The 26,179-nt window shown below is 38.2% G+C and overlaps 1 protein-coding gene and 1 long non-coding RNA gene across 2 annotated transcripts in view; one reads left to right on the forward strand and one right to left on the reverse strand.

Moving 5' to 3' along the window:
• Positions 1 to 904: 904 nt before the first annotated feature.
• Positions 905 to 16,931, reverse strand: LOC141539725 (uncharacterized). The gene is made up of 3 exons (XR_012481384.1): positions 16,872 to 16,931; positions 15,720 to 16,276; positions 905 to 1,231 (listed from the first exon to the last, which is right to left on the reverse strand). It is a non-coding gene; the product is annotated as an uncharacterized LOC141539725 (long non-coding RNA).
• A 399-nt stretch (positions 16,932 to 17,330) lies between these two features.
• The window catches only part of EEIG2 (EEIG family member 2), a 74,191-nt gene continuing 65,342 nt past the window's right edge, over positions 17,331 to 26,179 (forward strand). Inside the window, exon 1 of the mRNA XM_074262854.1 lies at positions 17,331 to 17,608. Within this exon, the coding sequence (XP_074118955.1) occupies positions 17,460 to 17,608 (149 nt within the window). The 5' untranslated portion in view covers positions 17,331 to 17,459. The remainder of the gene's footprint in view (positions 17,609 to 26,179) is intronic.

Consider the following 26,179-nt stretch of genomic DNA (forward strand, 5'->3'; position numbering starts at 1 on the left):
ATTTATTTAAACATTGAATACCTTTTCTGAGGATCCAAAGGATATGGGTTTGCTCCAGTACCAAACCAGGCTTAAGACATTGATGAAGCCAGAGTAATCGACCTTGCCCATCTCTGATCCATTCAATTTGTTGATTTGTGATTTAGGACTGCAAGTTGATATCAAAAGTCTTCTACAGCTCTTAAAAGATACCTTCCAGATGGTTCAGTAGGGATTTCAAAAGATAGACAGTATGTCTTGTAAAGTGGAAGAGAACAGTTCACCTTTACCTGGACCAGGGAATTTCCCCATGGATAGAGATCCATAAACAGTGATTTTTGTACAAGAAACCTGATGAAATCTTCCACCTATAAATTGTATATATATGTAAGTATATATGTTAAACAGATCTAGGGGATTTGCTCTGCTTCTGGCTCAATTAATTCCAGAACCTTTCATTTGCCTATTATATAGACAATTTTTCAATCTGCCTCAACTATTTCAGTTGGGGGGAAATGGGGAATGGCTCAAAATGTAGTCACTTTTGAGTAAAATGTAACATTATTAAGATCTAAGTCAAAGTGTTAGCAAAGATAACCAGTTCAGAAGACTAGAAAGGATAGCGGTTGTGAAAAAAGTTGAGATCAGCAGATTCACATCTGGGAATGAGGTCAGAAATGGGGTCAGGGAAGGGAGAGAAGTACAAAAGAGTTGGCAAGTGACAGTTTGCTAGCTGATTTCCCTCCTGTCAATTCTGCTATAGCTTAGAAACACTAAAGAAAGGTCAGTGTGTCTGGCCTGGAAAAAAATGCTTCCATGGTTGAGGTACTTGCTAACAAGAAATTTATTATAAACTAAGAAGTCAACTCTGTAAGCAAAACAAAGAAAAGAATTAAAGCCAAAATCTGGAACATTCAAGGACTTGATTTTAAATTGAATTGTTTGCACACATGGCTCAGCATTTTCTTATTTCTGCCATTATGACAATGGGTCTTGTAAGTATATGATCCAGATTCTTCTCTCAGCTCTTTATGTTGCTTTGGCTGTGGGAAAGCCTGATAAGGGTAAGCCTGGGCAATGGCGCACCTGTTGTGGTTTCTTTTGGCCAAATGAACTTGCCAAGCATTCAGCAGTCTTCCTGTTGCCCACATAACATCCTCCACTTCTTTCCTAACTAGTCTTTTGTGATCCGCCGGGGAGAGGAAACAGCACTAGTAGTTCCAACATTCCTCCAGTCTTGGTTTTCCTCCTCCTCAAATAAAGAAAAGATTTTATTTACAAAAATGTTGAAACTGAAAGAACGATTCAGAAAAGGTGAAATTAAAAATCAAATTAAATTTTTTTAAATGGGCTTGTCATAGTTTCATATTTTTTAAGATGAGGAAGAAAGATTATTAGCGACTCATTACTATAGATAAAAGCAGTTGAAACTATTTGGCATTACAAGTGTGCTCAACTTCCTATCCAGTGTGATAATAGAACCTTTTTTTTAAATCACCTTTATAATTTCTCCATTTTGGTCATGTCCACTATAAACCTAAAATAACTTTTAAAGGGGCAGCTAGATGGTTCAATGGATAGAGCACCAGTCCTGAAGCCAGGAGGACCTGGGGTCAAATCTGTGTGAGGTCCCTTACCCCCTAATTGCCTCAGCAAAACAAAACAAAACAAACAACCCTCTATAAAATAATAATTATACCTGGAAATTGGAAAAAAATAAACATGATTGTTTTATATATGGGAATTGTCAAACTTGTCTACAATACTTGTTTTTAAGTTAGTAGTCACAGTTAAATTTAACCTAATAGAAATCATCTCAGTGTAAATTCTAATAAGACTTGAAAGTTGAAATCTTAAAGCCAAGTCTAGTCATTCTGATGATGCTATGGTTTGACTGGGAATTTTTTTTCACTGAACTTAAAGATCTTCCAAGCTATTTTAAGATTTTTCTCCTTGTTTAATGAAAGCACTAAGAAATCTATATCTCTAACACTCTCTTAGCCTAGAAAGTCATGTTAAGGTTACAAAAAACATTTTGTTAACATATTGATCCAAGAATATAAATATACCTCATAAATAAAGGGAATGAATCCTTGAGCTACATAGAATCTGGATATCCTGAATACTTAAGAGTTTTACTATACTGGAACTATTCCAAGTCTCCTTTGCTACCTGCTGTCTTTATCACTCTCTTCAAAATCATTATTAATATCAAGTAAATAAAATTCATTGAATAGCCATCTATATAAAATACTGTCTAGAACAAAGAATGAATCTGGCTCTTGTCAACAAAGAACTGAATCATATAAATCATTTGCAACCAGTATCAGACTGGTTGTAAATATGTTCCAATGATAAGGAATTCCACTAAATCAAAAGTGAACAAGAAAAAAATGATGCAGTAGAAGGAAGAATATTAAAATTAAACCTACTAGATATTAATAAACAAATGCTTTGAAAAAGAATCAATTGGCTTATGAAGAAGAAAAATTTGTGTGTGTATGTGTGTGTGTGTGTGTGTATGTGTGTGTGTGTTTGTGTGCTAGTTCTGGCTAACTAGAATTTTGGTATTGATTTTGAGACATGGGAGACACTGGCGTAGGATTGCCCAACATGGTGCCCTCATCAAAGAAGTGCTATTTTCTATTAGAAGATCAGAATTGCAAGAGCTCAAAAGAAACATTCAGATGTGCAAATTCAGGGACATTTCCATCCCAAATGTTCATACTGATTATTAATGCCTGATTTGAGGTAGAGATTCCAAACTCATATTGATCTGATCAACCATAACCAGAGACACTATGATACATTGACTCTGACATCATGATGTCATTTTGGTCCTCTCTGAGCATGAAGGACAAACAATAATGCTGATGAGAATAAAGAGGCTGGTAAGAAAATGAAATATATCATAGAACAATCAAGTTAAAATCAAGCATTTGTTTAGTATTTACTATGTGCCAGGCACTGTGCTAAGTACTGGAGATACAAATAAAAGAAAAAGAAAAAGAATTCCTGAACTCAAGGAGTTTACATTCTAATTGGAGAAAACAACATGCAAAAAGAAGTTGAAAAATGGGGAAGAAAGGGAGAGAAGATAAGGCTGCAACTAGTTGAGGAATGGTAATGGAGAGTGGAGAATTGAGTGGCTGATGTGGGCTTTTCCTCAAAATGGAGATTCCAGAAAGAACTCACCTTTGGGAGAAGGAGGATTACAGGAGCAGGGGCATGGTAGTGAAAAATCTAGACAGATTAATGGAAAGAAGAGAGGGGTTTTTTTACACAGAAAATAGAAGGCAAGGGAGATATTATAAATTAAGGATATATATCACGTGGAAAAAGTTTTAGGAACATAAGAGGAAGATTGGGAAGAGGTCTTTGAGATCACATAATCCAACATCCTCATTTTATAGAGGAGGAAATTAAGGTCCAAAGAGAAAAACTGACTTTTCCAAGGAAGTAGCAAAACAGAAATCTAATCTTAAGTCTTCAGGTAGCAAATATAAAAGTTTTGATTACACCCCCTCTTCCATATGTTTCATCTTGCTTACTCCAAGATGGTAGTACTAGAACTAATGCAAGGAGAAAGTTATAGAAAGGCAAATTTCAGCTTGACATAAAAAGAAACTTCCTAATGACTAAAGCTATTCAAAGAGGGAATGACCTTCCTCAAAAAGTGGTAGGCTTCCCATCCATTCAAGTGGAGGATAGACAACTACTTATTGGGAATTGATTGGTGGCATAGTAGATAGAGCATCTGACATGGGGTTAAGAAGACCTGAAGTCTAATCAAGTCTCAAACAGTGACTATCTGTGTGATCCTGGACACCTCACTTAATCTACTTTCCTCAGTTTCCTCATCTGCAAAATGGAATAATAATGGCACCTCATCCCCAGGATTGTTATGAGGATAAAATGACATATTTTCTAAAATGCTTTTCAAATCTTAAAGCAGTGTATCAAGGGAGGGGAATTTCTGGTCTGTGGATACTTGCATAATAATCAATCATTGTTGTGTTCTCCTTTCTAGAGCCCTCAAGTTGGGGTGACAAAACATACCATTGCTTTCTAGAGCCCCCAAGCCGGGGTGATTAAAATATACCTTCCTAATGGAGAAGTGATGAGCCAGGACTCCCAAGGATGGTGGGGAAATGTAGTCCATTTATTACAAGGTATTTTCCTCCTTTATACCCTCATACCCTTAAGAAACAAAAAAACTGGGCATGCACCAGTATATACAGTGCATGTGGGACCACATGAATGACTTGCTATTATATGCAGTTTGCCACCTGCTATCACTCTGCTTCAATCACAACACAGACCCCTGACTTCTCAGGAAGGCCGAGAGCCCTTAGGGGAGACGGGAAGCGGAACCAGACATTGTTAGCAGGTTCCCTCTGGCTGAAGGGTCTTATACCTCAGCCAGTGTTTCCCCACTGACTGTGCCCCTCTATAAATCACAGGCAATGATGAGCTGAAAGCTTCTCCAACTGTTTGAGCTGTATAAGTTAATTTTGTATGATCGGCAAAAGGTGCTATAAATGTTCAAATGACCCTTGGCAGAAAAAAAAGGTTTCTCACCCCTGCATTATATAAATATTAGCTATGATTATATTGTCTTGGCTGTTGTAGAGGATGTCCATTCAATTATGGGTTTATTTAGATCAAGGCTTCTTGAACTTTTTCCATGCCTGAGCCCTTTTGGCCAGAGAAATTTTTACATGACCCTGGATATAAAGGTATATAAAATAGGCATAAAAATCAAACATTTACTTAAAATAAATCATGAAGAAATTTATTTTAAAACAATTCTTTTGTATATATACTTTTACCATACAAATTTTGCCATTTATTAAAGATGAAAGCAAATTTGCAAATGAAATAGATGTATTATTTATTTTTACATAAAGAATTAAATCTTAGCAGAACATTTAATACTACAGGATGTAGAGTATTGTTGCCAAATTTTTTTGCAAGCCCCACATTGAGTTATATGATCCCATTGATTTAAATCATGCCTAAGATACTTCCAACTCTATATTTTTATGATTCTATGAATTAACTATTAGTTTCCTTGATTCTTCTTCCTGTTTTGCCTATGTAATAGATACTGTTGATCATAATATGCTTGAAAGGGCCTAGTCGGTATCAGCTTTTTTGAGTTATCTATTACAGGGATTTCCCTAAGATTCCAAATAGGGGGTCAGAACTATAAACAGAGTCAATCCCAAAGATGCCATAAGGGATCCAAACATAAAGGAATGGAACCATCTTATTGAAATGGACTTCTGTGTTCATAGTTTCATATGGAATCCACTATTCTTCTTTTCTAAAAATTTGACATTGCTCATTTTTCTTGGTGTTTGTCAAGTTTATAATAAAAAATTAAAATTGTAAAAAACTGATTCTCAAGAGTCTTTCATCAAGGCCTTTCCTTTCCTTCAAAGTATGATAGTAAAAGATCCATTCCCCAATTGACAAATGATCAAAAGATATAAACCATGCTCAAAGGGGTATAAAATCATGTATATCTTTTGACCTAACAATATAACTATTAAGCATGAATCCCAAAAGAGATAAAAGGAACTATATGTACAAAAATATGTATAGCAACTCTCTTCTCAGGGTAAAGAATTGGAAATTTAGGGGATGTCCATCAATTGGGGAATGGCTGAATAAATTGTGGTATGTGATTATGATGAAATATTCTTTTATGAGAAACAATGAATAGGATGCTCTCAGAAAAATTTAGAAAATACTCCATGAACTCAAACAAAATAAAATGCACTGTATACAAAGTGATAGCAATGTTGTAGCTGTGAATGACTTTGTTATTCTTAGAAATACAATGATCCATGATTATTCGGAAGAACTTATGATGAAAAATGCTATCCATACCTAGAGAAAGAACTGAATGTGACTAAATACAGATCAAAGCTTACTCTTTTTTTAACTTTATTTTTCTTGAGGGTTTATTTTGAAGGAGGGAGATTTATGTTTTCTTTCACAACATGACTATTATGGAAATGTTTTACACAACTTCACATAGGCCTTCTTAAAGATGGTGAGAGTGTGAAGGAAGCGAGAGAATCTGGACCTCAAAAGTTTTTTTTAATGTAAAATGTAAAAAACTGTTTTGTGTGCAACTAGGAAAATAAAAATATTAAATACAAAGTAAGATTTGTACTTTATACAATTGTCTACTCTAGTTTTATGTCAGACTTCATTTATGTTAGTTATGTCACTGTCTACCCACATAAGAAAGAGGGAAGGTGTTTTTTTAACTATCATCATTTCTTTGAAGTGAAATTATAAAATTTTTATGAGGTTGAGAAAATTCTTTTTCAACTCCTCTTGTAGTTCCCTAGCAACTATTTATTATAACTTAAGTTGAGCTAATAATTTGAATTAATCATATATTACTTAATCTGTCTGGAAAATATGCAGAGACTCTGGGTTAAGATGAATGGAACAAAAGGTCACCAATTTTTTGGAAGTTTCAAAAATACCAAAGAAGGATTTTTTTTTCAAATATGCTGCATTTTTCCTCAGGAAAACAAATATTGGATAATTCCCTCCAATTTCATATGTGCTATTCTCAGGATAATTTTCCTAAAATAGAATATTTTATATTTTATATTATTAATATAATTTTTCTGTCAGTGGTAAAGCAGATATAGCACTGGGCCTAGCCTTAGGAAGATCTAAATTCAAAGCTCACCTCAGACTGGGCAAGTCACTTAATGGCTGTTTGCCTCAGTATCCCCAGCTGTAAAATGCTATTATGTAGCATTTTAATGTAAACGTAAAATAAACTGTAAAAATTCTATATTATCTCAATAGCAACACCTCTCTCCCAAGACTGTTTATAAGGATCAAGTGAAATAATACTTGTAAAGTGCTTGACATATAGTAGATACTATTTACAATTCTCTTCTTCCACTTTAATTTAGAGCTCTAGATATTTCTTTATAAGATCATAAACTAGACTTCCTCTGGGAGTGTCTTCATCAATGAGTTCTGTTCCAGTAAAATCATAGTTCCAATCTCTTCTGTCTTTATTTACATCTCAGAGTCCACAGTGATAAGGACATTCCTAGCATGGTGATAAGGATATGGCAGAATTTAACTGGATATGGGACAAGAAACTTGTGTACCTTAGGTTAGGCTTGCGAATCTTACCCTTTGGTTTTGAAAATTACACTTCTTGTGTATTACTATCCACTAAGATCTCTGAGCCTTCACTATATTATTAATTTATTTTACATTTTTCGAAGCACTTTCCTCACAATCCCAAAACATAGGTAGCATGTTAATACCCCCACTTTATAGATGAGGAAATAGATTCAGAGCGTTTAAGTGGCTTAGCCACTTTCCCCATGCTAGTAAGAGTCAACTTAAACTCAGGTCTCCTAAATCCAGTTTCAGTATTCTTTACATTATACCACAAGAGATTTTGATTTATCACACATTGGTGATGAACAGGATTTTTTAAAGGCATTAAAAGTAACATATATACCATATAGGGATATCCCACAACTCATTGGGTGGGACAAAGGAATGGCTACGTTCACTTCATGACAGTCCACAAAACTACTGAGTGGTCAGCTGGACGATACTATTAGTTCAAGAGCATAATAAGAAAAGTAGTAAAACATTCTCCCTATAAATATAGGATATATTCTACCAAAAGTACATACAATATTGGTGGTTAAGAATGGATACATAAGAAATATATAGTGAAAAGTACATGTAGAAGGAAAATATGTGACTAGGGGAGTTTATATGGCAAATATAGATGTCCAAAATGTGTTTGTGCAAGAACTGAGGCCTCCCATACTGCATGATTTCTAATGATTTTTAGTGACATCATCATGTTCTTCCCACCAGGCCTGCTTCTATTTATCTCGTCGTTTGTCCAATAGACAGTATCCCCATGGAATGCTGGATAATCATGTAAACTAACATTTATATAGCACTCTAAGGTTTATACAATACTTTGCAACAGGCTTGGGGGAGAGGTACTGTTATTATACCCATTTTACAGATGAGAAATCTCAAGTAGATAGAGGACTGGCCCAGAATTTGAATTTGAATACAGGTCTGTCCTAACTGAAGATCAGCCCCCACTATCCATCATTCCACCTGAGGCAGCTACCTCCACCAGAATATTTAGTTTAATGATTTGCTTTCTCCAGTTTCTAAATCAATTGAACCTTGACTTGAAATTCTTAAGATCAAAAGGAGCCATGTTTTCTCAGCTTAAAGACTATACACAGATTTTTCCTGACTTAAAAACTCTCACTCTAGGTCAGGGCAAAAGTCTTAAATCTTTCTAACCGCATGTTTTCAGCCCTGGGCTCTAAGCTCTTTAGATCAAAGCTCTGATTTGCCTTCTCTGTTTGGCCTCCACCCATCTATCCTTATATTATTTTACATATCCTTATACTTATTATTTTACATGGGATTCTCTTTCTAAAACAGCATATTGAGCTCCTCCCTAGTTCACCCTAATTTATGGTGATTGTTTCATATCCTTCCAACTTTTTATCTCTGAAAGATAGGCTATAAAGTAGTTTTAGTTATTCACCTACTAATTACTCATGTAGAGATAAAGAGCGGGCTCATTCATGTGTAATGAGACTCCATGTGTGGCAAAGAGGGTGCTGTTCTTGTTTGGCTCAAAGGGAGGCAGAATAGAGACCCTTATCAAAGAGAAACTTTTGTCCCCCCCTACCCTTCTCAAGGGGAAACTTTTATACCTGCTAGGAAGGAACGTAAAAGCCACCACTCTGCTTTCCTCCAAAAAAGAGGGAGACATGAGACTAGAATTTTATCGGGTCCTTTAAATATTATTAGTCTAATGTATACATATATTGTATTTAACATATACTTTAACATATTTAACTTGTATTGGTCAACCTGTCATCTGGGGGAAGTGGTGGGGAGAAGGAGGGGAAAAGTTGGAACAAAAGGTTTTGCAATTATCAATGCTGAAAAATTTCCCATGCATATATCTTGTAAATAAAAAGCTATAATAAAAAAAAATATTAGTCTAGAAGGTATAGTCAAATTCCATCTGACTTTAGATTGCTGTATCATTTGGGGAATAAGAGAACATCAAACTCTGTATCTCCACTCAATACCCCTTAACACCTAATAGCAGTTCTACAATGAGCACACATAGAGAATAACAAAGAAATCTATTTATCCAAATCATAGAGTACAACACCAGAGTGAAGGAGTTTCCCCATTGGGATTGAGTTACTTCAACTCAACTGTGAGTATCCCGGATCTCACCAGAGGGGAAATTCTCCAAACTCTCTAATTGGAGCAATCTGGGAATACAATCAACTTGAAGTGAGATTGGTCCCTTCTGTTTTGTCTTTCAAAGATAGAAAGCTGTTGGTAAGAATCACCAAAGGGCGAATTGAAGCTCTTATCTCTTATTTCTCACCAACTCTGTTCCATCCCTACTCGGTGAAGGAGAGAGTTCCAAACCAATGAGCTTGGGGACAGGAGTTATAACAACTATTTCTTTTAAATCTTTGTGTGTGTGTGTGTGTGTGTGTGTGTGTGTGTGTGTGTGTGTGTGTGTGTGTGTGTGTGTGTGTTGAATTTTTTTTGTTTTTGTTTTATTTTGTTTTTTATTAATTTTTATAATTATAACATTTTCTTTGATCAGTACATATGCATAGGTAAATTTTTTTTTACAACATTATCCCTTGTACTCCCTTCTGTTCCGAGTTTTTCCCCTCCTTCCCTCCACCCCCCCTCCCCTAGATGGCAGGCATTCCCATACATATTAAATATCATATAGTATATCCTAGGTACAATATATATGTGCAGAACCGAAATTTGTTGTTGTTGTTGCAAAGGAAGGATTGTATTCGCAAGGTAAAAATAATCTGGGAAGAGAAACAAAAAAAAAAAAAAAAAAAAAAAAAACAATGCTCACAGTTTACCCTCATTTCCCAGTGTTCCTTTTCTGGATGTAGCTGATTCTGTCCATTATTGATCAACTGGATCTGAGGTAGATCTTCTCTTTGTGGAAGATATCCACTTCCATCAGAATACATCCTCACACAGTATCATTGTTGAAGTGTATAATGATCTCCTAGTTCTGCTCGTTTCACTCAGCATCAGTTGATGTAAGTCTCTCCAAGCCTCTCTGTATTCCTCCTGTTGGTCATTTCTTACTGAACAATAATATTCCATAACATTCATATACCATAATTTACCCAGCCATTCTCCAATTGATGGACATCCATTCATTTTCCAGCTTCTAGCCACTATGAAAAGGGCTGCCACAAACATTTTGGCACATACAGGACCCTTTCCCTTCTTTAGTATTTCCTTGGGATATAAGCCCAGTAGTAGCACTGCTGGGTCAAAGGGTATGCACAGTTTGATAACTATTGGCATAATTCCAGATTACTCTCCAGAATGGTTGGATTCTTTCACAACTCCACCAACAACGCATCAGTGTCCCAGTTTTCCCACATCCCCTCCAACATTCATCGTTATTTGTTACTGTCATCTTAGCCAATCTGACAGGTGTGTAGTGGTATGTCAGAGTTGTCTTAATTTGCATTATTCTGATCAATAGTGATTTGGAACACTATTTCATATGAGTGGAAGTAGTTTTAATTTCATCATCTGAAAATTGTCTGTTCATATCCTTTGACCATTTATCAATTGGAGAATGGCTTGATTTCTTATAAATTAAAGTCAATTCTCTGTATATTTTGGGGATGAGGCCTTTATCAGAAGCTTTAACTGTAAAAATGTTTTCCCAATTTGTTACTTCCCTTCTAATCTTGTTTGCATTAGTTTTGTTTGTGCAGAAACTTTTTAATTTGGTGTATTTTCTATTTTATGATCAATAATGGTCTCTAGTTCTCCCTTGGACACAAACTCCTTCCTCCTCCACAAGTCCGAGAGGTAAACCATCCCATGTTCCTCCAATTTATTTATGATTTCGTTCTTTATGCCTAAATATTGGACCCATTTTGATCTTATCTTAGTATGTGGTGTTAAATGTGGGTCCATGCCTATTTCTTTTAAATCTTAAAATCTCTTCTATCTTCTCTTTTAATTGAGAAAGTAGAGAAAAGCATGGAGTGATGAAAGATTTAGGTCACTCTCACTGCTACAGTACCATAAGCATTCCTTGGTTCTTTATATGCAGAGGAGACCCCAATCCAAAAGTGAAAAGGGCTTAGTCTCACTTTCTTCCAAGTCAGTCAAACTGATGAGTCTGGGTCTAGTCATCTAAAGCATCTCCAATCAAATTGGCCCAAACCCTGGAAGAGGTTTAAGGAACCTCCTTCAGGAAATGTGTGATGGGTTATAATGGACGTCCTCTCTCCACTTTAGTTTATGCTCAATTAATTCTGTGTCTATTTCCTGCCAGTTCACTAAGTGGTCAGTCAGTAAAATATTTATTGAGTATCAGGAGAGGCAGGCAGTTAGGTGGCTGAATAGAGGACAGGATCAGAAATCAGGAAGATCTGAGTTCAAATCTAATGTCAGTTGTGTGCCCCTGCTTGTCTTAATCCATTGAAGAAGGAAATGACAAACCACTCCAGTATCTTTGCCAAGAAAACCCCATAGATGGAAAATGCCATCCTTATCTAGAGAGAAAACTATGGAGACTGAATATGACTTGATTCATTGTAGTTTCACCTTTTTTGTTTACATTTTCTTTCTCATGGGTTTTTCCATTTTAGACTGAGTGTTCTTGCCTGACAACATATGCATGCATGCATGACATGACAAATATAGAAATATGTTTTAAAATAGGTTATATATACTTTAACATATTTAACATGTATTGGTCTACCTGCCATCTGGGGGAGGAGGTGGAGGGAAGGAGGGGAAAATTGAAACAAAAGGTTTTGCAATTTATCTTGTAAATAAAAAGCTATAATAAAATATATAATAATATATAATAAAAAATAGGTTATATGTTTAACCTATATCTGATTACTTGCTGTCTTGGGGAGGAAGACAGAGGAGGGAGGGAGGGAGGGAGAAAAAAAACTGGAACACAAAATCTTACAGAAGTGAATGTTGAAAGTGTTTTTACATGTATTTGGAAAATTAAAATACTATTGAGAAAAATATATAAAAAAGAAAACTCTATGGACAGCATGGTCCTGGGATTAGAAAGAGTTGCATACAACTGAACACGTGTTCCATACAAAGAAAGACAAAATTAGATTCCGGTCCACAAGGAGTTCACAATCTAATGAAGGAGACAAAATTCAAACAACTCTGAACAAATGAGCTATATACAGGATAAATTGGAGGTAATCTCAGAGAAAGGGCACTATAATTAGGAGATATTGGGAAATTTTCCCTTTAAAAGGTGAGTTTTAAACTGGATCTAGAAGGAAGCCAGGGAAAACAGGAAGTGGAGATGAGGAAGGGGAATATTCCACGCCTAAGAGAAAGCCAGTGAAAATGCCCAGCTTCAGAAAATAGAGCATTGTCATAGCAACAACAGAAACCAGTGCCCATGGATCAAAGAGTAAGGGTCGAGGGGGATAGTTGGAATTAAGAAGATTAGAAAGGTAGGAAGGGACTAGGTTATGAAGAAGGGCTTTAAATGCCAGAGGATTTTGCATTGGTACTAGAGGTGAAAGGAAGCTACTGGAATTAATTGGGAGGGGGGAAGGGGAGTGAAGGGAAAAGGAGGTTGGACCTGTGCTTTAGAAAAAATTACTATGGCAGCCTGAATACAGGAAAGATTGTAGTAATGAAAAGTCTTTTAATTGGTTTCTGAGCCAGAACTGAGAATGCATAAAAAGGCTCCAACAGAAAACTAGATCTCTCTGTCCTTGGTGGCTTTTGAGTAAGGGGGAGAAGAAGCCCACTCTCTAGGTCCCCACCTCACCTCAAACACATCTCTACTGTGTTTTTTACTGACCTTAAATGAATAAGTATTATCAATGGAATGTCCAGATGAACTGTGAAAAATTGGAAAAATCATCATGAATCTAGCAAAAACACTCCCATCACTGTTTGCCATAGTTATGGCAGCTGAGACCAGTGAGCCACATAGCCCTCAGGAGTCACCTTCTTGACCTGGCCCACGTAGGTACCAACTTGGCAGTTGGCTCTCCCCTCATCCCCACAGTAAATGTGCTACACACAAATAATCTATAAAAAATAATACTTTGTACCTGCCATTTAAGTTTTGTTCCACTCCCACTAGGGACCAAGATAGTTTTTTTGTTTGTTTTGTTTTTAGAGGGGGGAATGTTTTGGTTTTTTTTAACAACTACTTTAAGTTTAATCTGCTTTCTTCAGGGACCAAGATGTAAAAGGGAAAGCGTGCCCTAGTTCAGGAGTGAGGAAATGTTTTTTATATCATAGAGCTTGCTATATTTTCTAAGTAATTATCTCTTTGTAATAGCTAATTGATGCTAACTGGTCAACATGAGAAGAAGAAAGCATCAATTGACCAAATGATATGAGTTATAATCACTGGTTTGAATAGCTATATTGATCTTGGTAGAGAATATACTGATTTGTTAATTATTATCTTATTATCCAGAGTTAGAAAAATCACACCTAAATTCTCAGGGTTAATCATAGAATACTGCAGGGAAAGAGAAAGCCTAGCTTAGGGGACTCAACCTGCCAGTGCAAGTGGGAGTTGAAATAATGAACTCCAAAATGTAGAAATGAATACATATGTACATACTTAAGAATATTTAAAAGTGCCTATCATAGGCTCACTGAAAATTAGACTCTTTGTAGCTACTTAGTTCCAGCTCTAGGATCAATAAATACTTTTGAATTGACTTCAGTCCATCTCCAAATTTCTCAGTACCAGACTTCAGTGCTAAGGATAAATAGCACCACCTTTCTGGAGTGTTATTGGGAGTGCATCTTGGGCAAATAAGGGTATGCCAAAGCAACCTATTTGTATGTCACTCCTCACCTCCACTTCTCACCCATAGAATTTCCAAGATGTAATCAGTTTTTTAAAGCACAGAGCTGTGTACATATATCTATAAGTAGATAGATAAAAATATGTAAACTGAGATAGGTCAACCTGATTTTATCAATGAAGATCTTACCTAATAGCATCCCTTGGATAGAATTCAATTCAATCCAATCCAACAAGTATTTTTAAAATAAGATGTTAGGTTCTTACTAAGTGCTAATGAGATAATGAGATATTAGGTTCTTACTAAGTGCTAAATCGGTACTTGACAATTCTCTAGTTCTGGCCTTTCCTGGGGAAGAGCTTGCATGCTTAGGAGGAGCAAGTTCATTGGTTGAAGTAATTTTTCCCAGAAGCCCTTGCATTATCCCACACCCATTCTCTGGGAGGATAAAAGAGGGAAGTCACTACTCTGGACCAGAGTTAACAGCAACTGTCTGGAGATAACGGTTCTCTACAGGAAGAAGACTCTGTCCGAGAGATTTGAGTTGACACAGCAGATCTCCTCCCAGAGAACAATTGGCAGCTTCTGGAGACAACAGCACGTTACAGACCTGAATTCAAATCTGGTCTCAGACACTTAACATGTCCTGGCTGTGTGACCCTGGGCAAGCCACTTAACCCCTTCAAGCAAGCAGAGGACCAGTTTTCAGTCATCTCTCTTCTCAAAATATAGAAGAAAGTACTTACTTTGACTCTACTTGGAAAGGCCTTACATCCCCAGACAAGGTGTGATTCAATCTCAGCTCCTGTTTCTGATTTGAGAATGGTTGGATAAATTATGGTATATGAATGTTATGGAATATTATTGCTCTGTAAGAAATGACCAGCAGGAGGAATACAGAGAGGCTTGGAGAGACTTACATCAACTGTTGCTGAGTGAAATGAACAGAACCAGAAGATCACTGTACACTTCAACAATGATACTGTATGAAGATATATTCTGACTGAAGTGGATCTCTTCCACAAAGAGAAGATCTACCTCAGACCCAGTTGATCAATAATGGACAGAATCAGCTACACCCAGAGAAGGAACACTGGGAAATGAGTGTAAACTGTTTGCATTTTTGTTTTTCTCCCCAGGTTATTTTTGCCTTCTAAATCCAATTCTCCTGGTGCAACAAGAAATTCGGTTCTGCACACATATTGTATCTAGAATATACTATAACATAATTAACATGTATAAGACTGCCTGCCATCTAGGGGAGGGGGTGGGGGGAAAGAAGGGAAAAATTGGAACAGAAGTGAGAGCAAGGGATAATGTTGTAAAAAAAATTACCCAGGCATATGTTCTGTCAGTAAAAAGTTATAATTATAAAACAAAAAATAAAATTAAATAAAAATTTTTAAAAATAAAGTTGGGCTTTCTTTAAATCTAAAGACTTCCTGAGAGACATTAAAAAATTCCTTCTAGAAAAGTATTCACAGTATAAAATAAATCAATTATAAAATAATGACTTACTTTAGCTCAGGTTCCTATTCTGGTTCACATGGATACCACCTTTCTGGCCCAGGCAGGTAGCCTTCTTCCCTTCCCATCTTCCCCTTTTATGTTTCATCTTCTATTAGAAAGTTAAATTCCTGGAGGGCAATGACTCACCATTACTTAGCCCAGTGCCTGGCTTAATAAAAGTCAATGCTTATTAAATGCTATGTAATATTTATTTCGCCCTCGATATAATGAATGCTTTAAATCCCAATACTCAAAAGCACAGACGGACAAACTTAAGTTTGTTACCCACAAGGAAACAGTGAAATTGATTAGGTATGTTAGTTTCACCTCAGAAATGTCACAGGAGCTATCAAATTCCCCAAAGCTAGCGACTCCAGAGCTAGCTGACATCCATCCAACCTTGGCACTGCATACTGGAGGCTGCCCGCTACAATGCCACATGATAAGGGGAAGAATCACAGTCAAACGGCAAAGAGTAGATTCTCAAAGCAGAAGCTGAAGATTCAAAATAAATGCTAGTTTAATCGCCGACACCATAGTCCTTCCTAAAACTAGCGTCGTTTAATATTTAGAACAGAGATATGATGATCAAAATAATTTTAGGGATTGTGGTACAAAGTGTAGAATATTCTCAAAAAATCTTGAAATTATCTTTGCCTTTCAAAATGCGACTTTAGTGAGCTTCTATTTTTCATCATGTGGTAAAAGTGTGATTTAAGAGGATTTCCCCCCCTCCCCCATCATCTTAGAGTTCTCTTAGGTCTGTTTTGTGTTTGAAGGCTAGGGCGCACGGGGTAGTTATGCAACGTGGTGGAGTGCAGAGCTGGGCGCTGGGCTGAGTCTCGCTTCTGTCCTTCACTAGCCATGTGTGTCTTCGGACGAGTCTGAAAACGACAAAGATCTAGAAAACGGAGACAAGGCCAGGCAGCCCTAAGATCGGCTCCCTCCCTCCCTCCCTTTCTCTCCCCATCTCTGTGCTGTCTCCCTCCTCTCCGGGTCTCTCTCTCTCTTTCCCTCCCTTTTTGTTTCTGTCTTTTTCCTTTGTCTCTTTTCTGTCTCCTCTTTTTCTCATATCTTTCTCTTACTCCTGTCTCTTCCCTGCCTTTGTCTCTCTCCCCAGCCTCTTTCCTGTCAGTCTCTCTTCCATCTCTCCTCTGTCTCTCTCTCCTTTATCTATCTCTGTCTCTCCAGTCTCTGTCTCTCTCGCTTGAGACTCTTTCCCAAGTCCAGGGCGCTCCCCGGAGCAGATGAGCCAGGGAGAGGGTGGGGACCCGGAGCAGCACGAACAGAAAATGAAAAGACAAAGACAAAAAGGAAGTGGTTAGAAGGGAAGCTCTTTTTTGGTTCCTCCAGCCCTTTTTTTTTTTTTTTTTTTCTTTTGGCCTATTTTAACTCAAAGACAGTCACCCCACGCGCCGCACGGCAGCTACGGGAGGTTATTTTCCCAGTCTCAGCGTCCGCTTGCGTCCAATTCCTTACCTCCCTCTCTCCCCGCCCCCGCTCCAGGCCCCGCCCCGCCGGCCCCGCCCCCTCTGCGACTCCCGCTGCGGCCGCTGGAGGGCGCTGCCCTGGCCCCGCGAGAGGCGGCGGTGGCGGCTGAGGCGGCGGCGGCGGCGGCTGAGGCGGCCGAGGAGCTGCACCGGCCTCGCTGCCCGCCCGCCTCCCTCCCTTCCTGCCCCGGGTGGAGCGGCCGCGACGGTTATCGGCGCTCGGACCGAGAGTCCGCACGCTCGCACCGACAGGGCGGCCGTGGCCGCGCCGCGGGAAGCCCCGCTGCCAGCGCGGCCGCTCTCGGCCGGAGCCCCGGGGCCAGGCGGAGCCCCCTCTGTGGGCGGGTGCCTCCCCGGGGCCCGCCCGTCGCGGGCGCCGCCGCAGCTTCTGCGGCCGAGGAAGCGGAGGCGAGAGGCGGCCGCCGCGGCCGCTCTTCCTCCGGCCCCGCTCCGGGCTCGGGGAGCCGGCGACCATGGGTCGGGGCTGAGGGGAGGATCCGGGGCGCTGAGGGGGCGCCCGGGCCGCCCCTGGCGCGCCCCCGCCTCCCCGCCGACGCCTGGCCCGGCTCCGCGGCGAATGGCTTTCATGATGATGAAGAAGAAGAAGTTCAAGTTCAAGGTGGACTTCGAGCTGGAGGAGCTCTCCTCGGTGCCCTTTGTCAACGGGATCCTCTTCTGCAAGATGCGGCTGCTGGACGGAGGCAGCTTCAGCGCCGAGTCCTCCAGGTGATCCAGCTCTCCCCCTCAGTCCGTCCCTCCCTCATTCCCTCCCTACCTGCTCTTCCCCCCCCTCCTTTTCTTCTTTCCCTTCTCTCCCTCCTTACTTCTCCCGTGCTTCCCTACCTGTTCTCCTTCCTTTCCTTTTTTCATCTTTCCCTTCCTCCCGCCCTTATTATGTTTTCCCTTCCCCACTTACCTTCTTCCCCTCCCTCCCTCTCTGTTGCCTCTTTACCTTCCTACGTCCTTCTTCCCTCCCTCCTTCCTTCCTCTCTCCCTACTGCGTCCCAACTGTTCTTCCCTTTCTCTCCTTACTTTCTTCCTTCTTTTCTTATCTGCTTTCCTTCCCTCCTCTTCCTTCCTTCCTTCTCTGCTAGTTTGCCTTCTTCCTCTTCCTTTTCCCCCCTTTCCTTCCTCACATTCTTTCTTTTCCTTTCTTTCCTATTCTTTCTCCTTGTTTCCCCTAATGCCTCTGGTTCCTTTCCATCCTTCTTTGCTCTTTCTCCTACTTTCCCTCTCTCCTTCCTTCCTCTCTCTGAGAAGCTGTTTTTACAAACACTCATTTTGCCCCTTTTGCAGCTACTAAGAATGCTGATTGACGTCTTAATCTTTTTCTTGCTCCTCACCCACGAGAGTTGTTTGATAGGGAATTCCAATTTCTGTTCCTGGTGGAGTGGAAAGATCCGTGTTCCTGGAGTCAGGAAGACCTGAATTCAAATTCAGCCCCAGACACTTGTGGTATGACTGGGCTTCAGTTTCCTGTAAAATGGGGATACTAACACCTACCTCACATGAGATATTTGTTAAAACACCATACTTAGCACAGTGCCTGGCACATAATAGGCACTATTTAAATGCTTATTCCCTTCTTGCTTTCCTTTTCCCACTTCTGTCAGAAAGCCCTTAGCAACAGATACTCTTTCCCAGGAGACCAGCTTGACATGAGTCAGTAATCAATTTACCCAAGACCTAGGGAGTGGATGGCATATTATGAGTTACATGTTTAAGGCTAAGCATGGTCCCAGCTTTCAGGGTACTTGTAATGTTATTTCCTGTTTGCTCTGCTTAAAGTCTCTGCCTCAAAATCCAAAGGCTTGTGCCCACAGGTTATTAGGCTTGAGAAGACCAAACATTGGGGTCATCACTATTGGGGCTTTGTGTTGTTTGCTTCAGGAACTGAAAATCCATTCAGATATCCTCACAGAAGTGGCCACAATTTTTATTGCATTCTTTTATCCTAGAGCTACTTTTTAAATTATTCACTAATACTGATTAACTTTAAAAAGCCTTGAAAGGTTTAATAATGGAACTCTGTGGGTCCTCAGTTCTTTCCAGTTCTGAATTTTCTATCTTTTATACTTGTTGCACAATTAGCTTAATCCTAGTGTGTGTCCTTAGAGAATGAAGCATTGTTGTTTGGTAGTAGGGTGGGATGAAGCAATATGCTTTAAAAGTCTGGAGAGTGTCCAGCCTTGGAAGAAATGGAGAAGCAGTCTAGTTGACAAGTTTGCCTTTTATTAGAAAGTAGTAGCTTTAAACTAAAATACTATACTGAAGAATAACTTGAGCTTGGGGAGAGGAATTAGTAACAACTATTGATTTTTCTTCAAATACTGGCCATGGCCTTAAGTGTTGATTCCAGAAAAGATTTAGTTTGTCTTTACTCATCATAGGAATATACAATAGTGAAAGGCACCATGGGAAAGTGGATAGAATGCTGAATTTGAAGCTAGAAAGCTAGAAAGACCTGGATTCAGGTCCTAATGGTTGTGTGACTGGCGTAAGTCAGTTAACCTTAGTACCCTATACATCCCTGGTATCTCCATCCTTCTGGGACCCAAGTGCTTCCTCTCTCTTCCAGCCTTGGAAATCAGGCCACCCTGAGCTGGGGTGCCTGCTAATGACCAAATCATGAAAGTATTTGGCACCATGTTTGATGGTCACTATCTGTGTGATCTTGGGCAAATCACATGTCTACATTTTGGTCATCCCTAAAATAAAGGTAGTGAATCCCTTACAGTTCTAGACTTCTTATTATTTATGATTCTACTCCTCTCTCCATATGTGTCCTGCTTTTCATTTCTCTGCCATCAGAGGTCAGTTAATTTTAAGCATGGACAATCTTCTTTTCATAGATGAAGATGTATCTTCTTTGTTTAGTAGAAAGAGCTCTGGATTGGAACCAGGACTTAGGTTTAAATCTGGATCAGGATATTCATGTGACCTTGTACAAGTCCCCTACCTATTCCAACTCTTAACTTCCATATTTGCAAAAATAAGCTCTTAGATCACTGAAGTATCTACTAACTCTAAACTCTATTAACCAATAGTCTCCTCCTTTCTTCTAATTTTTGCCAAGTTACTTTTAGAAAATCTCTGATTACGGAGCAGCTGGATGGTGCAATGGAGAGAGCACCAGCCCTGAAGTCAGGAATACCTGAGTTCATATCTGGTCTCAGACACTTTGTACTTCCTAGCTATTTCCCATTTCAGAATTATTATAGGCCAAATTCTAATTAAACCTGGTTTCCTCAAAAAAAAAAAGTATTTGAGATAAATTAAGGAAACTTCTTATTCAGTGTTATTTTCTCACTAATGTTGAAACAATCACTTTTTCTATGGATTTTAATTGCTGATTTAGAATATTTAATTTTTGTTATAGATTAAATAGGTTTTAAATTGGGCCAACCCTGGAATCCAATTGTCAATTATTTCTATGTGTAAATGCTTTCCAAACTCCAAATAACGAACTTATAAATGAAATTTTGAACATAAGTTTTGCACAATTTCAGTAATCGCTATCTATCATTTTTACACTTATAACATTATTTTCTTGAAAATATTGCAAACTGGATAACAATTGGAAATTATCAATAAAATCAACAGGCTTTTATTAAGTACTATTTTCCAAGGCTAAGCACTAGAGATGAAAATAAAAGCAAAACCAGTTCCTGCCCTCTTGGAGCCTGCCTTCTAATCCTAGAGATAGCATTTACATAAATTGGTACATTTACATTAATTGGTGCATTACTGGATGCATTCTGAGCAGCTAAAGGGGTAAAAGAAGATTGTACAGGAGGTGACTTTTGAGGTATATCTTCAAATAAACTAAAGATCCAAAGATTCAGAGGTTGGGGAAGAGGAGAATATAGGGGCCAGCTGGGTGCAAAGGCATGGAAGCTGGAGAAGTTTGTGAGGGAGGAATAGGAAGGAGCCTGGTCTGGCTGTACTAGTGTAGTCCTAATAGAAGAGAGTCTTGTTAGAAGATCAGAAAGACAGGAAGGTGCCAGGCTGTGAACCAACAAAAGAGTTTATATTTGATCTAAAAGTAAAAAGTCTTGCTTGGAATTTATTTCTTGGAAGGATGACATGGAAAATTCACTTTGACAACTGAGTGGAGAATGAATCATATTGATAAAATCTCAATCAGAAAATGATTGCAGTAGCCCAGGCCAGAGGTGATAATGGCCTGAACCAGGGGGTGGCTGTGTGAGGAAAGAGAAAGATAATTGCAAGAGATGTTGCCAAAAAAAAAGAAAAAGAAAGAAATTAAAAGTTTTGAAAACTGAGAGGACACATGAGATGAGCTAGAGTGAAGACTTGAGGATGACAAGAATGTTGTCACTGGGGTGAATAGAAAAATAATGGTGCCCTGCATAGGAATAGGTAGGGTTAGAAGAAGTATGGATTTTGGGGAAAAGATAATGAATTCTATTTTAGAGTTTGAGATCCTTTGGGGACATCTGCTTTCATTGACAGAACGATAAAATACTTATTAAGCACTTACAGTGTGCCAAGCACTTACAGTGTGCTGGGCACTGTGCTAAGTGCTCAGGATATAAATACCACCAAACAAAATAGTTCCTACTCTCAGGAACTTGCTGGAAAAGAGGGATGATTGAGGAGAGGAGCCAAAAACATGTTGGAAAGGAGCCCAGCCAAAAGTATTCTTGTTTAGGAGCATATTGAAAGGATTTTAGAAAGATGGTTCTAGAGGATGGCCCTCTCTAAGATAAAGCCAAGAGCTCACCTCCCAGAACTGAGGGGGAAGGAGTTCGGATAAGGGTGAATTTCAAGTTTCTGACGGGATTTAGAGTTGAGCCTATTACCCTTGTGGGAGATTAGGAAGAGATAAATAGACATAAACATCTGCATAGACAAATAGTGATCTGCCTGGAAGTGAAAATTGTGCCTATGGGATGAAAGAATCACCAGCTAGAGAATTTAGCTGGAAAACTGAAGAGGGCCGAGGGTCTTGGGGGGGAAAGTTTATAGGAATAATGTAGGTTGATATTCAGCAGATGAAACTGAGAAGAGAACCAGCCAAAAGCAGTATAAGAAAAACCCAGAGAAGGAAAAGTACCTAGTAAGAGGTGGTAACTAACAGTAGTGTGGTATTGCGGTGAAGTCAAGAAGGATAAACATTGAGAAAAGCCCATTAAATTTGGCAAATTAAGAGATTATTAGTAACTTTGGAAAAGGCAGATTCTTTTGAGTAAAGAGGTAAGAAGTCAGGTTGTAGTGGGTTTAGAAGAAAGGGAGAGGAAAGGAAGTAAAGGCCCTGGAGTACAAATTACTTTTTCAAGGTGTTAGCTGAGAAGAAAAGGACAAATACAGGATTGTAGCTAGCAGGCATGGTAATAGTATGTACAGAGGATTTAATAAGGATGGCCATGTTTAAGCAGCAGGAAAAGAAAGAGCAGATAGAGAATAGGGATAATAATGGTAGGGACAGTCTGCTGGGGAAGATAAAAGGGTAGGATCAGAGATACATTTAGAGGGTCAGTCTTAACAAGGAGAAGGGCTACTTCATAATTAGAGATGAAAGGAAAAGATAGTGGGGGATTTTGTCAGTGGAATATTAGATGAGGAGAAGAAAAAAGAGCCCTCTCAGGAAATGTTCTCAATTTTTTGGTGAAGTTATGGAATGCTATGCAAACTAGCAAGATGTAATTTCCCATTTGTGGAAATGACACAATAATTATAAAATAAACCTCAGTTTCCTCATCAGTAAAATTGTAATACTTCCTATCTTACAACGATGTGGTAAGGAAATAGTATAAATAGTAATTATCTCTCCCTGTAGTGCATTGTAGAGTTCATAGTTCTGTCCATCTATCTGGGATCTGGAACCTTGGTTTAAGAGCTAATATGGCTTCTTTGGTGGATGACAAGTGAATAGGACTGAGCTGAAAGTTGTCAGAGGATGTTGGAGATGGGAAGTTAGTGGAAAAAGGTGATGTTATGTCTGAATCATTTGTCCTTACATCTTTTAAGCATGTCTTCCCTTTGTCTCTACCTGATTGAAATACAAATAATCCAAAAAACAGCTCTCAATGCCTTCTCTTCATTGTGGTCACAATCTTCAAATTGTCAAATCCCTCATATTCAATTTTATTTATAAACTTCTTTATGTACATTATATCCTCTCTACTATACTAAAGGCTACATAAGAACATTTATAATGCCTTCCACCATAGTCATATTATAGATCAGCTCGGATTTGTGGATTTTTCCAGCATGAAGATGGGCATGGCTTAAAAAGTATTGCTTAGCAATTTCACTATCCACAGTTCTCCCTCACCTAGAAAGTAAAGATGTTTTCCCTTCCTTCAAGTCACACTCTTAGAGTAGAAAAAAAAAGTAAGAGCAGAATTGCCAAGGACTGAACCACAGTGAACTGGTTTGGGTATGTGGAGGTGGGGAGAGAGTCTGTAATTGTAGATTTCAGGCTTGTGAATATTTGACTAGCTCATTAAGTTCATTTCTAGGGGAGCTTTCTAGATTAGAATTACCATACAAATAATTCTTTGATCCATGTAAGGCATGTTAGGTTCTGCTAACTGATTTCAAAGGGATTTTTTTCTCATAGGAAGATAAGATATTCTCAAATATCATTAAATATATTTTACATATTAAATATAAATGTTTTAATTATTTTTAAAATTTTAATTTAATATAATTAAATCTTTCATATGAAAAATAAAGACAAAAGAATTTGTGGGTTTGGGTTTAATTTTGTTTTTTACTAGACGTATGACTTCATTGTTTTAAAGGACTTCAAGTAAGGAAATTCCTTCTACCAATTCAGATCAACAACCATTCTACAACTTAGGCCTAGAGAGCTGCTTGGCTTCATTGAGAGGGTACTGTTTACTCCCTCCTCCTAACCATGCTGCTTTTTTACAGTGTCTCCTGAATTCAGGAAAAGAAAGCTCTAATGAATTCATTTTTTCCATGTTGGGAACATGCACTTGAAAGACAGAATATGAAGAGTGAATGGAAAGGTGGTCTTGAAGACAGGGAAAACCAGAGCTCCACCTGCCTCCAGCAGTTGTTGGCTGTGTGGCTTAGTCCAAGTCACATAACCACTCATTGCTCTAGAATCTGAACCAGAGCATCAGACCTAAATAGAAAAGAGGGCCATTAAACCTTACATGAGGATCCCAGGGGGCATATGAACATTTTTCCCATCATTTTAAGCTTGTTGTTGTGGTTGTTTGTCCTTTGTTCTTGAAGATCATCTTGACATCAGGGAGGTGACACCATGACTTGCAAGTGAATTGGATTTAAGGGAGGGTCACCAGCCTCACTTTCCTCTCCAGAGTCATCTGGGTTCCCTGGCAAGATTTAGATCAAAGTGACTGAGATCTTTCTACTATGGGAGACTTTGGCCTTTTTTTTTTTTTTTTTTTTACACCTTGGTCTTTTTAAGCTAAGGTCTTCAATATGTCTCAGTTTGACCAAAGCTGCACCCATTCAGTGATTAAGGCTAGATAGCAATTGAGACTATAAATCAAGCCCTGATTTGTACTATAAATCAAGCCCTGATTTGTAGGCTTCAAAATTCCAGGAACTCATACTAAAAAACTGAATTTAGTGTCAGGGGCTACACTCAAAAATATTCATCAGTTATTCTAGCTATCTGTATCTATATATCCCTCCTCCTTTTCTTTGTATAGAGATCTGATAGGAGATACTTTTAGTGAGAGCATTTGTGATTATTTGTTGAAGAAAGTTTAATATGTGAAAAATTCCAGTTTTCAGTATTCCTAGTTTGAGGTTTTGATGTTCCAAGTGTTGGGGGAAAGGGGAAGGGGAGGTTGATCTATTTAGTTGCTAATGGCTAAAACACAGTACTTTCACATGCAGCTGTGATTAAGAGCATGTGAGTTCTGGGAGTGCCCAGGAAGCTAATGTGCACATATGTTTATTGGATCTTTTACTTTGTAAACAAGCTGTGGGTTCTTTCTTTTCCCTTTAGTGTTTTCGTTTTAAGGTTTTCACTCATGAAATAGTAAATGTTTTAAAATTTGTCTTATAAGAGTAAGGTTTTCACTCATGAGAAAGTAAATGTTTTTAAGATTGTCTTATAAGAGATGAACTGTAGTAAGTAGCAAACATCAGCAAGTCTATAGCAGATACCATCTGTTCATGATATCATAGTTCTTTATGATCATCCAAGAAATTATAAATCCACAGTTCATACTATCTTCTTTTAGGATAACAATAAAGATGGCACTTTCTTAGATGCTACTATGTGAGAATTGGTTCAAATAAAATTATGTAAAGGGTCAGTTTGTTTCACAGAAGTGATCTCTTTAGATTGCCCAGATCCATTATATGTAAAGCATATTCACAGAATATAATGGACATATGTACACATAAGAAAATGTGTACACATAAGACATGTGTACACATATATACACATTAAATAATGAAATAGAAGAATAGATCAACTTCATTTATTAATGATCACTTTTTTTGTTTTTTATTTTACTGAGTTATTTAGTGAAAAAATGCTGAATAGTCACTTTGGTGGCCTTCAGGACTATTTGCCCACAAATGTGAAAGCACTACCTTAGAGATTATCTAGTTCAATCTCTCTTTTATTCCTTTTATTCCAGTCATTTATGAAGATAATTTTCCTCTCCATCACCAAATGAGCCCATGAAACAAAGAACACAGTAAGCAAAACCAATTGGTATAATGACTGCAACAGTATATGTCACATTTGTATTCTTAGTCCTCTCTACTGAAAAAAAGAGACCTTTATCCTTACCTCTTTTCTCTAGTTAGGCTATTAAACCAATCCTCTCATTTTACAGATGTGGAACTGAGACATAGAAAGGTTAACTATTTGGTTGCACAATTAGTGTTTCAGGCAAAATTTGAACCCAGGTCTTCATGACTTCAAATCTAATGCCATGTCTATATACTATGGTCCCTCTTTAAATTACTTCACACTCAGTTTGATTTAGTGTTCATTGTCATTACCATTTTATATATTGTTTTAATTTTCACCTCCAGCTATATCATCGTGGGTCTTCTTTCTTTAAATTCCTCAAATTCATCATTTCTTGCAAGTCAATATTTCGTGACATTTTCTTAACCACAGTATGTTCAAGCACTCCAAAATCAATTTTTTTTTGTTTTTTTTTTTTTGGTTACTGCTAATAAAGTGCAGCTGTAAATACTTTGGTATATATAGGATAGTTCTTTCAGACATTAAGTAAGCATTATTCAAAGTACCAATAGAGATGCTAAGAATCTGAGAGTCTGAATAGTAGGTACACTGAT

This window comes from Sminthopsis crassicaudata, chromosome 4 (genome assembly GCF_048593235.1).
Source record: "Sminthopsis crassicaudata isolate SCR6 chromosome 4, ASM4859323v1, whole genome shotgun sequence".
NCBI classification, from domain to species: Eukaryota; Metazoa; Chordata; class Mammalia; order Dasyuromorphia; family Dasyuridae; genus Sminthopsis; species Sminthopsis crassicaudata.